The sequence below is a fragment of the Triticum dicoccoides genome, chromosome 7B (genome assembly GCF_002162155.2).
Source record: "Triticum dicoccoides isolate Atlit2015 ecotype Zavitan chromosome 7B, WEW_v2.0, whole genome shotgun sequence".
NCBI lineage: Eukaryota > Viridiplantae > Streptophyta > Magnoliopsida > Poales > Poaceae > Triticum > Triticum dicoccoides.
Window position 1 is genome coordinate 377,146,621 of NC_041393.1, and position 12,683 is coordinate 377,159,303.

The 12,683-nt window shown below is 46.9% G+C and overlaps 1 protein-coding gene across 1 annotated transcript; it reads left to right on the plus strand.

Moving 5' to 3' along the window:
* The first annotated feature begins 8,191 nt into the window (after positions 1–8,191).
* On the plus strand, positions 8,192–11,955 carry LOC119335298 (probable transcription factor KAN2). Its single transcript, XM_037607437.1, has 6 exons — positions 8,192–8,945; positions 9,059–9,135; positions 9,974–10,019; positions 10,164–10,356; positions 11,422–11,482; positions 11,588–11,955. Exons 1-6 carry the CDS (start codon positions 8,408–8,410, stop codon positions 11,714–11,716), a joined length of 1,044 nt encoding a protein of 347 aa, XP_037463334.1. The 5' UTR covers positions 8,192–8,407; the 3' UTR covers positions 11,717–11,955.
* The last annotated feature ends 728 nt before the right edge of the window (positions 11,956–12,683 follow it).

Sequence of the window (12,683 nt, forward strand, 5' to 3'; positions counted from 1 at the left end):
TATCCATATGTACCATGTTTGAATAATAATTGACATGTTGTAAATATTTGCAGAAACTATGGAGCACTCCCGAGACGAAGAAACAGAAGTGCTGTTGGGGGACATAATCGCAAATGGAAGTGATGATGTTGCGTCATTTCTCCTCGACACCGATGGTCAGCTGGAAGGACTGGGTGAAGATGAGGGCTATGTTCATGATGGCTTCGGCCCATTAATGCCGGTACAAGAAGAGGACTATGTTCATGATGGCTCCGGTGACACAATGGAGGTACAAGAAGGAGACCGTGCTGACTGCTCCGGTGACTGAACCGAGTCCGGCCAGGTATATATATATTAGTTAAGCCCGTGCTGACTAGTTAATTGATGCTTCCATTGTTTTGGTATATGTACACATATTAATTACTCTCATCTTTCTTCCTTATAATTTCTAGCCCTCCGGATCGAGCACAACTTCGGTAAGGAGACGAGGCCCGAAGAAAAAGTTGAGCTCGGATGAAAAGTTTGAGATCATAGAAATCGCGCCCGATGGCGAACCGATTGAACCCATCCGGACAAGGAAGGCATTTTCTGCTCAGTGCGGGGTTCTTGTTAGGGACAAGATCCCGATCAGCATCCAGCAATGGTATAAGCCTAAGGAGGAAGACCCTGAGGTGTCTTATGTCAATGATATGCAGAAAGAAGATCTTTGGACCGAGCTGAAGGCAAATTTCACCCTACCGCCAGAGGAGGATCCGGAGAATCTAGTTAAAGAGCAATTAATCAAGTCTTGTGCTCTTAAGAAGATGGCAACCCTAATGAGGAGGTGGAGGAAAGAGCTGAACCAGTTTGTCGAAAAAAAGACACCAGAATTCATCGGCAAATATGAGAAGATCAAAGATCACTGGCCCGCATTTGTGGCCCACAAGACATCGGAAAAGAGTAAGAAGATGTCGGCGACAAACAAGGAAAATGCTGCGAAGAAGAAGCTTCACCATCGCACGGGGTCAGGTGGCTACCTCAAAGCCCGACCTAAGTGGTCCAAGGCTGAGCATGATCTGCTTGAAAAAGGGATCGAACCAGAGACAATGTACTGGCCAGACCGTTGCCGAACTTGGTTCTTCGGGGCTGGGGGAACCTTGGACCCTGTAACAGGGAAGTGCGAGTGGACGGATAAGCAACTGGAAATACCAGTCAAGAACCTTCGACACTATATCGCTGCAGTGCAGCAAGGGACGATCCTTCCAAATAGGGAGAAGGACGAGCTCACAATGGCCCTTGGGAATCCTGAGCACCCTGGACGGACACGAGGCACGCCAGGCTCCATTCCGTGGAAGGTGGGTTTTCCAGACGCAGGGGGTTACAAAACCCATGAGAGGAGGAAGAAACTGGAGCAGGACCAACTGCAGGCGCTGCACGAAAGGGTAATGGGGCTAGAGGATCGAGAAGAGGAACGAGAAGCAGCAGATCACAAAAAATGACCTGCCGAAGCTTCCCCCGAAGCTACTCCGCCATCTCAGCGGAGAAGCAGCGTGGCTTCCACCCAGCTGCTTCAGCCGGAGCATGTCTTGACGGCTCCTGCCAGCTATCCCGTGGATGGTATCACGGAGTCTCAAAGTTGCCACATTATGGCGTGATGGATGAATTTGAAGGTCAAGGCGGCTGTTGGCCAAGTTTATCCTAGTGGACCCGGCACAACTTATCACTGCCAGCCGATTCCAGAAGGATATGCTAAGGTGATGGTGGATGAAATAACGGAGGGATTTGAGGACCTCCCGCTTGAGCACCCTACCGGTGAAGGGGAGACTAGGCTGGGTTCTGCTCTGAAGACTCCATGCCTATGGCGAAAGGAGCTCATCAACCTTCCGAACTGGACGCCTCCGCCTCCTCCTCCTCCTCCGGCGAGTCAGGGCACTCCGCCTCCTCCACCGTCTCCTCCTCCGACGAGTGACGATCAGGGCACGCGTGGCGGCACTCCGCCTCCTTCTCCGGCGCGTGGCGGCACTCCGCCTCCTTCTCCGCCTGCGCCGGCGCTCCCGAGCAGCCAGCAGCCTCCTCCTTCTCCGCCTTGCCAGCAAGGGCGGAAGAGACCCGCCGCCGCCCCGGCTGCTCCGGCGCGTCGTAGTCCTTCTCCTCCGCCTCGTAAGCAACCACGAAAGAAGACAGACGCCGCAGCCACTCCGTCTGCTCCGGTGTCTAGCAGCACAAGAAGAGGAGAGAGGCAATACAGATACGGTCCACCTCTAAAGCCTCTAAAGAAGTTACCGTATGAGAGGACCGAGGAGGAAAACAATACGATTGTGCAGACCCACGTGAAGGAGTTCTTTGACGGGGTGAAAGCAAAGAGACATCCACCTCCGGAGGAGAAGGTAGATCCGGTGAAAGCAAAGCGCACTATCGATGCCCTGAGGAAACCACCAAAGTCTCCGCCGAGAACCAACTATGAGCGCATTACTGAACAAACATATCTCCAAGCCAAGTGGTCGGGAACTACTGTCAGTGATAAAAGGTTAAAAGAACGAGCAAAGGGGAAAAATTGCCCAGCTCGGCGAACAAGCACAGCAATCGTGCCCCCGCTCAATGTGTCTAATCCTTCGGGGACGGTGGCCGGTTATGGCAATCTTGAAGATTACCTGCCTGACGATGCACTTCCTGATTTCATGGAGGTGGACGAACACAGATACGAGTATGGGAAGCCTCTCGTCAAAGATGAAAAATCTCTGACAACAATGATGCGAAGATTCCATAGTTGGTACATGAAAACCTGCAGAGAGTCTGAGGGGAAGAACAGTTTGTATCTGAACATTAAAGAGGAGCATGACCTCATTTCAAATGATCTGTTGTGTGTTCCATTTGAAGAGTTCTTCGCGTTCTTCAATCAAAAGGCCCTCGATAAATTAATGGTCTTTTGCTACTGCCTGTAAGTACTATTTCTGTCATTAAGTCTCTATATATAGCTCGGCTCTTTCATTGCATGTATTTATAATTAATTATCTTCAATATATTATGCAGATTGAAGATCGTCGAGTGCAAAAAACAAGAAATTTATGATATTGGGTTCATTAACACAAATATCATAGATGTATTTCTGGTTAAAAAGAACGTCAAAGAGGCCGAGGACAACTTGCTACAATCGTTGATCAAAAATCAAAACAAAGATACCATACTCTTTCCTTACAACGGCCCGTGAGTGTTACTATCGTGTGCATATTCGGTTTCCCTTATTACTCAAGCAAGGTTATAGTAATGTAATTGATAAGTTATGCATGCGTGCGCAGGTACCACTATATTCTTCTGAAGATTAAGCTTGCGCGTGGACTAGTAACCGTCTTAGACTCGAGACGGAAAGATCCTGAAATCTATGCGGACATGACTGAAATGCTCAGCAAGTAAGTTCAATCGATCATTATCGCACCATATCGGCAACTTTTTGTTCATTTCCTGATATCTCAAGTAATAATAATTATTTTCTTTGTCTTGCAGGGTTTGGAAACAGTTCACCGCAGAAGCTCCGGGACTGCCGAAGGAGCTGCGATATACATACCCGAAAGTAAGTACTACTGGCTAGATAGTTGCGTGCATCTCCCGTTGATTCTATAGCTATACTTTCATCAATGCCATTTATAATGCTTCATTATCAGTTTGATTGACCTCTATTTCTCGTAAAGTGCTTGTGGCAGGAGGAAGGGAATGATTTCTGTGGATACTACGTGTGCGAGTTCATCCACACCGCGACTTTGAAAAACAAGCGGGGCTACTCTAGAAGATAATATGAAGTGCGTAAGCAATTAATAATATTCACAATTTCATTTTATTACACCATTATTTCTGTTGAGTTTCATTCATATATATATGTATTAATTAACCCCCTTCTTCAAATTAGACGTGGCAGATGCGGGATGAACTCCTAGAACCAGATCGCATGAAAGCAATTCAAGAGGAATTGGCGGGATTCTTTCTTGAACACGTCATCAGTAAAGCCGGAGAATACCATGTGGAAATTGATTTCAAATGCTAGGGGTTTGTAATTAAGAGATCTTATACATATTGTACATGTATGTAGCCAGTAGCGTCGGATACATGATACGAAAACTTGTTGTTCGACCAATCTCTCGGAGAAGGAGAGGTCGATCGATCACTTCTCTCGGTATGCATGACGAACTTCTGTACTGAATGGTTCTCTCGATCACTTATGTATATATAGTTCGTAGCGTCGACCAAGCACGGACATAAGAGAGGACACTTCTCTCTATTAATTAGCTAGCTAACACAATATATGAAACACCTAAATTAATCCCCCAAAACCCCCAACCCCCCTCCTTTCAAAAAAAACAAAACCCCCAGCCACTGGAATGCAGACGCGTGGATGCTTTTTGTTCCCGGTTGGAGCCACCAACCGGGACCAAAGGCCCCCTGACTAGGCTCGGCGCACAGGGCCACGTGGAGGCACATTGGTCCCGGTTCGTGTTTGAACTGGGACTAATGGGTGGAGGTATTAGTAACGACCCATTAGTCCCGGTTCATGAACCGGGAATAAAGGCCCTTACGAACCGGGACTAATAGGTGTTTTTCTACTAGTGTGGTAGGACCTTGATACTACTTTGGATGCATGCCATCTTTTTTTTCATACGTTGCTGGTCCTTCCGTGCCTCCGGTGTATCTTTTGTCTTCCCATACACGCCCAATAAGCCTAACAGGTTCGCACAAAGATTCTTTTTCACGTGCATCACGTCGATTGCAGAGCGGGCCTCTAGGACTTTCCAGTGGGGTAGGTCCCAAAATATAGATTTCTTCTTCCACACGGGTGCGTGTCCGTCAGCGTCATTCAGAACAGATTGTCCCAGGACCCTTTCCAAAGATTACTTTTAGATCCTTGACCATATCAAGTATATGATCACCGGTATGGCGGCCAAGCTTCTTCCGGTGATCTGCCTCACCTTTGAAATGCTTGCCTTTCGATCTTAAGAGATGCCTGATCGGACGAAATCAACGATGTCCCATGTACACATTCTTCTTACATTTATCCAAATATATACTTTGAGTCTTATCTAAACAGTGCGTGCATGCATTGTACCCTTGTTTGTCTGTCCTGAAAGGTTACTAAGAGCAGGCCAATCATTGATGGTTACAAACAGCAACGCTCGTAGGTCAAATTCATGCTGTTTGTACTCATCCCATACACGTACACCTTTTATATCCCACAACTGTAAAAGTTCTTCAACTAATGGCCTTAGGTACACATCAATGCCATTGTCGGGTTGCTTAGGGCCTTGGATGAGCACTAGCATCCTAATGAACTTCCCCTTCATGCACAACCAAGGAGGAAGGTTATAGATACATAGAGTCACATGCCAGGTGCTATGATTGCTGCTCTGCTCCCCAAAAGGATTAATGCCATCCGCACTTATACCAAACCCGTCATCTACAAACTCCGACCACTTTCTCTTGATTTTTCTCCACTGCGACCGATCAGAGGGTACTCTCAACATCCCATCTTTCTTACGGTCTTGTTTGTGCCATCGCAACAACTTGACATTCTCTTTGTTTTGGAACAAACGTTTCAACCACGGTATTACAGGAGCATACCACATCACCTTGGAAGAAACCCTCTTTCTAGGGCGCTCGCCCTCAACATCACCAGGGTCATCGTGACTGATCTTATAGCGTAATGCACCGCATACCGGGCATGCATTCAAATTCTCGTACTCGCCGCGGTAGAGGATGCAGTCATTAGGGCATGCATGTATCTTCTTCACCTCTAATCCTAGAGGGGAAACAACCTTCTTTGCTTCGTACGTACTATCGGGCAATTTGTTGTCCTTTGGAAGCATCTTCTTTAACATTTTCAGCAACTTTTCAAATTCCTTGTCAGATACACCATTCTTTGCCTTCCATTGCAGCAATTCCAGTGTGGTACCCAGCTTTTTTCTTGTCATCATCGTAATTTTGGTACAACAATATTTTGTGATCCTCTAACATGCACTGCAACTTCAACTTCTCCTTTTCACTTCCGCATTTTCTCTTTGCATCAGTAATGGCCCGACCAAGATCATTAGCGGGCTCATCTGATGCCTCTTCTTCAACTTCTTCCCTCATTGTAGTACCATCGTATTCAGGAAACTAGGATAGTTGTCATCATCCTCTTCTTCTTCATTGTATTCCATTATAACCACTCTTTCTCCGTGCTTGGTCCATCAATTATAGCCGGGCATGAAACCGGACTAAAACAGGTGGTTGTGAAGGACTTTTGAGGTAGAGCAATTCCTATCATTCTTACAGACACCAGATGGACAACGCATAAAACATTTCCTCTTGTTTGCCTCAGCCGCACGCAAAAAAAATATGCACACCATTAATGAACTGGGAGAGCGTCGGTCATCGTACATCCATTGTTGGCTCATCTTCCTTACACAACATCGAAAAGACCAAATTAATACAAGTTCATACACACTTACTCTCATAAAACAACATACAACTATCTAGCTAAAGCATTTAAATGCAGCAACAAATGCGATCAAGATCACAACTAAGGTAATAATTGATCCAACAACATAATGATACCAAGCCTCTTTATTAACGGCATATTTTCGAATCTTCAAGTGCATTGCATCCATCTTGATCTTGTGATCATCGATGACATCGGCAACACACAACTCTAATTTCATCTTCTCTTCTTCAATTCTTTTCAATTTTTCTTTCAAATATTCGTTTTCTTTTTCAACTAAATTTAACTTCTCGACAGGAGGGTTGGTTGCAATTTCCTGTTCACATACCTCCTAGATAAAATATCTAGTCAACTTGATGGCCATAGTTGTCGTAAACACGAAATGCAACAAATAGTTATGAAAGAGAATATACCATATATGAATCATAAAGCGGACGAGGGTCGACGGGGACAGATATCAAAACCATGGCACTATGTATAACAAACAATCATAAAAGTAAAAAAATTATACAAATAACTATCTAAATCATACAAATAAGTTTTTTTACAAAAAGATAAGAACAAGAGGCTCACCAAGGTGGTGCCGGCGACGGGACGGTGCGGGCGATCGACGGCGGTGAGGACGGGGACGGGAATGCAGTAAGTAATTCGCACCTACACATATGAAAACTAAAAAGTTAATTTGAGCTCAAGTTGCATATAAATCAAATAAACTCTCACATAATTCCTCCCAAACTAAAACCCACAAATCACTATACTTAGAGCATGAAACGAGCTAAACTAGCAATGAGAGATGAAAGGATGAAGTTGCTAACCTTTTAGAACCCTTGAATAGATGAGATGCCTCCAATCTTGACAAATCTTGGCAAAAATGAAGAATGAGCTCGAGCTAGGTGCTGAATGGTGGTAAAACACCAGCTTTCATTCCTCACAACAAGCTACTCCTTTTGCTGCTTTTCTCACTCTTTGCCTGGGCCAATGATAGATTAGTCTCTGTGTCGGTCAAGTGAGAAATTGGCGAGACTAGTTAAGAGAAACAGAGAGGAGAGAAAGGAGAGCTTGTGCTCGGGCTAGACGAAGCATCTATATATAGGGATACCTTTAGTCCCGGTTGGTGATACAACCCGGGACTAAAGGTCCATCTATAGTCTCGGTTGATGATACTAAAGGTGCTTGCACGGGCCCAGCCTGCCGCCGTCCCTTTAGTCCGGATTGATATCACCAATCGGGACTAGAAGTCACATTTGAACCGGGACTAGAGGTGGCCGTGCTCCTGTCCGCTCCCAGCCGTTGAAATCGGGACTCGAGATACCATTAGTCGCAGGCCTAAACTTAGCCAGGACTAATGCTCCGGAACAATGGTAGATTTTCTACTGGTGGTTGTAGCATCTGCCGTTCCCATGCCGCCCCACCACGCCGGCGCGCCGGGGCACGGCGGTCTGTACTACATCACCACCCCGTCCACGACGGCAGCACGGCATGATGCGGCCCATACGGGGCGCACGCAGCTGTACGGTACTTCCGCCTCCGCACGGCGGCCACCGCGCCGTGTTAGTGCGACCCGTGCCACGTCGCCGGCGCTTGGAACCTTTCCTCACACTCATATATCTCTTGTCAATTGCCCAAACCGAGAGAATCCCATGCCATGCATCATCATTAACTCATCACACAGACCCCACCCTTTCTGGGAAACTTCACTTTGCCCTCCATAACTACTGCAGGCTTCAGCTGCCCCGCCTCTCTCTCTCTCAAACAGACAAAGCACTATTCCTCACATATTCCCCAAAACCACTATTTACATTTCTACCCCGAGCCTGTCTTTTTCTCTCTCTATTCCACTCCTTCAAAGTGGACTGTCTATCCTTCTACCACCTTGCAAAAACAAGGAAACTAGAGAGAAAAGGAGAGAGAGCTCCCCAGAAGAGAAGACACACAACACACAAGCTCGGGAAGGAGAGAGAGAGAGAGAGAGCGAGCGCGCGCGCAATGGAGCTCTTCCCTTCCCAGCCGGATCTATCCCTCCAGATCGGTCTCCCCGCGAGTGCACACGGCCACGATCACCACCGGGCCATGGGGGGGAGGTTCTTCGGCCCCTCGAGTAATAGCAACATCGGCGGGAACCCGGCCATGGCTGCGTCGTTGCAGCTTCCGTTTCCCATGCCGCCTATGCCTCTGCCGCCCCACCACGCCGCCGCGCCGTGGCACGGCGGCCTGTATTACCATCACCACCCCGTCCCCGACGGCGGCATGCTGCGGCCCATACGGGGCGTGCCGCTCTACCCGACGCCGTTCCCGCCCCCGCCCCCGCCTCCGCACGGCGGCCCCTCAGCCGCGGCCACCGCGCCGTGTTACTACGACCCGTGCCACGTCGCCGGAGCTTGGCGCTGCGGCGTCGGTGGGTGTGGTGCGCGCCTCGTCGGCTTCCCGGCGCCGAAGCGCGCAGCACGCGCGCCTCGCATGCGGTGGACGTCCTCGCTCCACTCCCGCTTTGTCCACGCCGTGGAGCTTCTCGGCGGCCACGAGAGTACGTACTCGGTACCTTGCCTACCCCTCTCGATCGCCATTGGCCAAACGACTTCTTGTGGAAGAAAAAAGGTCGCTTTTGCCTAATCTTGTTGTGGCGATGTAAAATTGCAGGGGCGACGCCAAAGTCAGTTCTTGAACTCATGGATGTGAAGGATCTCACCCTAGCTCATGTGAAATCTCACTTGCAGGTAACCCATGTTCATAAACCTTACCACTCACGCATTAAACACTTATTAAAGCCCCTTTAACTAGTTAGCTACTAGTAGCTCGTTCACTAAGTTTGGTTGAACTGCTAATCCCCTTGAGTGAGACTAAGATGAGAGATGGAAACAGATGCATGGACATGGATCTGTGCATCTCTCCTGGGTCTCTCTCCTCTCCTGTGCCTGCTTTGCCGTAGCAGTGCTAGTTACTACCATACACTGCTCAATGCTGTACCAGCCCACATGCATGCAACCGATCAAAGTGAAAGGAAGAAATAAAGGCAGAGAGAGAGAGAGACAGATGTGGTTAAGCAGCAACAGTGGCACCCCTGTCTTGTTCTGCATCTCTTGTAATATCTTGGAAACTTCTCCTCCTTTGCACAGCTAGGTCAAGTCCTCCATGCTGTGGGCGTGGGGTTTCACATCCATAGCATATGGCATGACACACTAGCTAGCTAACCGGCCTAACCTACTAGCTCTAGCTGGCAGGCACGCACATCACATACATGATCAACTGTACAATGCGAATGTGAAGGTGGGTTCCTTTCATCTCCTCCTTGATTGGTTTTACCAGCCCTCTTAAGCAGTCATGTCAAATCTTGCGGCTAGCTAGACTAGGCCAGCAGGCAGCACAGCAGCCATGATATATCGATCTTTTGCGCAGCTGCAAATCTTAGTATGATTTGCCAACTACTACTATGTGGATTCTTCATGATTTGATCTCTCTGCTCAACTAGTAAATGCTAAGTTAGACTTTTCGAGATAATGATAAAGTTAGATGCTAAATTACATGAGTATCTTTTCTTTTCCTTTGTTGCTGCAGATGTACAGGACTGTGAAGAATACCGAAAGGCCGGCAGCTTCGTCAGGTGAATAGTACATGCATGTCCATAATGTGTGATTGATGCTAGTAATGGTTTTATTTGCTCCCTTTCGAATATATAGATGCCAACTTAAACCTGCTCCAGCCTTCCATTTTATTCCATTCTTGATGTGTGTTCCATGTTAAGCAGATCAGGTTGATGGCTTCGAGAACGGGTCGGCTGGCGAGATCTGCGACGACAACTTGCTTGACCTGCGAGGCGGCGGTAGGCCGGAGGCAGTGGCAGCGGCCACACGGAATGGAAGGTTAGCTGCAAACGACGATGACAGGAGCATCGGCGCCGGTGCCACTCATGGTGGTGCCGTGTGGAATAGCTCCTCAAGGTAGGCATCACACAATCACATTATATATAGCTTAATTAATTGTCTGAGGAGCCTGTGTTGATAATTTTTATGTAGTAGTAATCCCTAGTAGTAGTAGTTCTTATAACACTATCAGCAGGAGAACTAGTTCTCACATTATGTGCCTGCTCCATATGTAAAAACTACTACTAGTAACAATTGGCTTAAGTAAAATTCGTGGATTAAGCGAGCTAGCCTTTCAATTGATGTCACCTCACACTGTCATGTGCTCTCGACTTAGGAGGGCTTTGCTATACTTTAGGTTGGCCAGTAAAAAAATGCCTCTTTTACCCGCATGCTCATCCCGGCTGTTTTTGTAAACCCTGCATTAAAATCCGTTCCAAGTAAATGTGATATCCAGGACGAATTGGGAGTACTGATTTGTACATTGCGGCCTAATGTTTTGGAACAGCCGTTTGGTCTGTCCGTTTTACTCGCCCGGCATGCTGAATGCTGTACTAACTCTGATGGTTTCATATTTAATGGAACAGGGGGCCAACGCCTTTTGTTAATATCATCATAAAGTACCGTAGCTACTCTCATGGAGACAAGCAATGGTTTTGCCATGGATCTCCTAGTCCCAGACAAATAAATGCTTCAATTATGACCTCATTGTGCACCCATGTCTGCATGCTGTTAGTCCAGTTCCAATGCATTGGTGCTTACATGAGGTGATAAGCACATTAAAAACTTTAGCAACTAAAGCCCTCAATGCATAGGTGCTTAACTTGTTGGTGCTAAGCATCCATTTAATGATTGGGATCCTTCCAATTTAAGTGTTTTGCCTAGGTTCTTGCGCTTGGCATTGTTTCTTCCTGGGGTCACCACACTCATCTCTCTCCTCTTAATTACCTTGCCACATCATACTTTTTGCTTACATGGCAGCCTTAGCACCTGTATAAGGTGGAGCATTGGGAGGGGCCTTACAAAGGCGTTGTTTGTTGGCAGAACAACTTGTATTGACTTGTCCCCACATTTTCTTGTCATATTTCTGGGAAATGTAGTACTAACTTGAGTTGCACTTGTTGGTGCGGGATATATGTGCAGGGAGGAGGATTGGTCAGGCTTTCCTTGCGATTCCAACAACGAAAGCATGCAATCTTTCAAGGTAAATCAGCTAATTAACCTGTTTCCGTTAGCATAAACAGCAACAAATAGTGTGCACGCGTCAAAGTTCAAACAGATGGGAAATTAATTGTTAACGTGGATGCAGGATCATATGCAGTCCAAGAGCCTAGAAATCCTATCAGACATGAACTCCTGCCTGTCAGAGACGACGTCCAGCGCAAGCGCGCCGAACCTTGACTTCACCCTAGGGCGGCCGCACCAACGCCGGAGCTGAAGAGCTGTCGGCGTCAACTGTAGCCTGATCGATCCATCGCCGTCGGCAAGAATTCAGCGTTGCTATACACACGACACATTTGTGCCCGACGGCTGCACGATCTAACGTGGCAGCACCAGCAGCAAGCATGCACGCTTCAGGCAATTATTTTTTTCAAAGCTGCTGCCTTAGCGCTGTTGAGAAGGAAACTGTCGTCTGTAGATCGTGCAGTTCGTATCGTGCATGAAGCAATTTCGAAACTAGAGTTACTTTAGTTAATTTATCATTAGGATGGCCCCAATACCATCTTTGGCTGTTGAAAGGTGGGTGTCGGACAGCAGGGGAAAGGAGGAGCTAAAGATAGGTAGGGGTACCTAGGTCGATCTCCAATGAAAAGCAAGCGTTTTCTAGTGGAAATGTGTCTCATGTTTAGGGCAATCAAAAGGGCTCTTCTTCTTCTTTCTGTAGTGGTAAAATTGAGCTGTACTAGTAGCCAGACAGTTAGGGAAGAAACGAATTAAAGGGTGTGAATCATGCGTGCTTTCTACCACTGCATCGTGCACATGTCCATGACATGCCATACAGGACCTTTAATTTTTTGCTTGCCTGATACTCCCTCCGTTTCTAAATATAAGTCTTTCTAGAGATTTCACTATAGACTGCATACGAATATATGTAGATGCATTTTAGAGTATAGATTCACTCATTTTGCTTCGTATGTAGTTCATAGTGGAATCTCTACAAATACTTATATTTAGGAACGGAGGGAGTAGTACTGTGGCTTTTGTAGCTATTCATGGTAGTGATGAAAAAAGAGGCAAGATATGTTGATCGATATGATATGCATGGTACTACTGCGGGTTATGCATCCAACAATACTGTGCACGTAGTCTATGGAAATGTTCAGCTACGTACGTACGTGCATGTGTGTCCATGCAGTTAGTTTCACTTTTTTTGTCTTCCAGAATTTAGCAAGCAGGTGCATCTC

Coding starts and splice junctions, on each gene's coding strand:
- LOC119335298 (XM_037607437.1), top strand. CDS start 8,408: ATGGAGCTCTTCCCTTCCCAGCCGGATCTATCCCTCCAGATCGGTCTC. Junction 10,020..10,163: donor AAGGCCGGCAGCTTCGTCAG/GTGAATAGTACA, acceptor CATGTTAAGCAG/ATCAGGTTGATGGCTTCGAG. Junction 11,483..11,587: donor AAAGCATGCAATCTTTCAAG/GTAAATCAGCTA, acceptor ACGTGGATGCAG/GATCATATGCAGTCCAAGAG.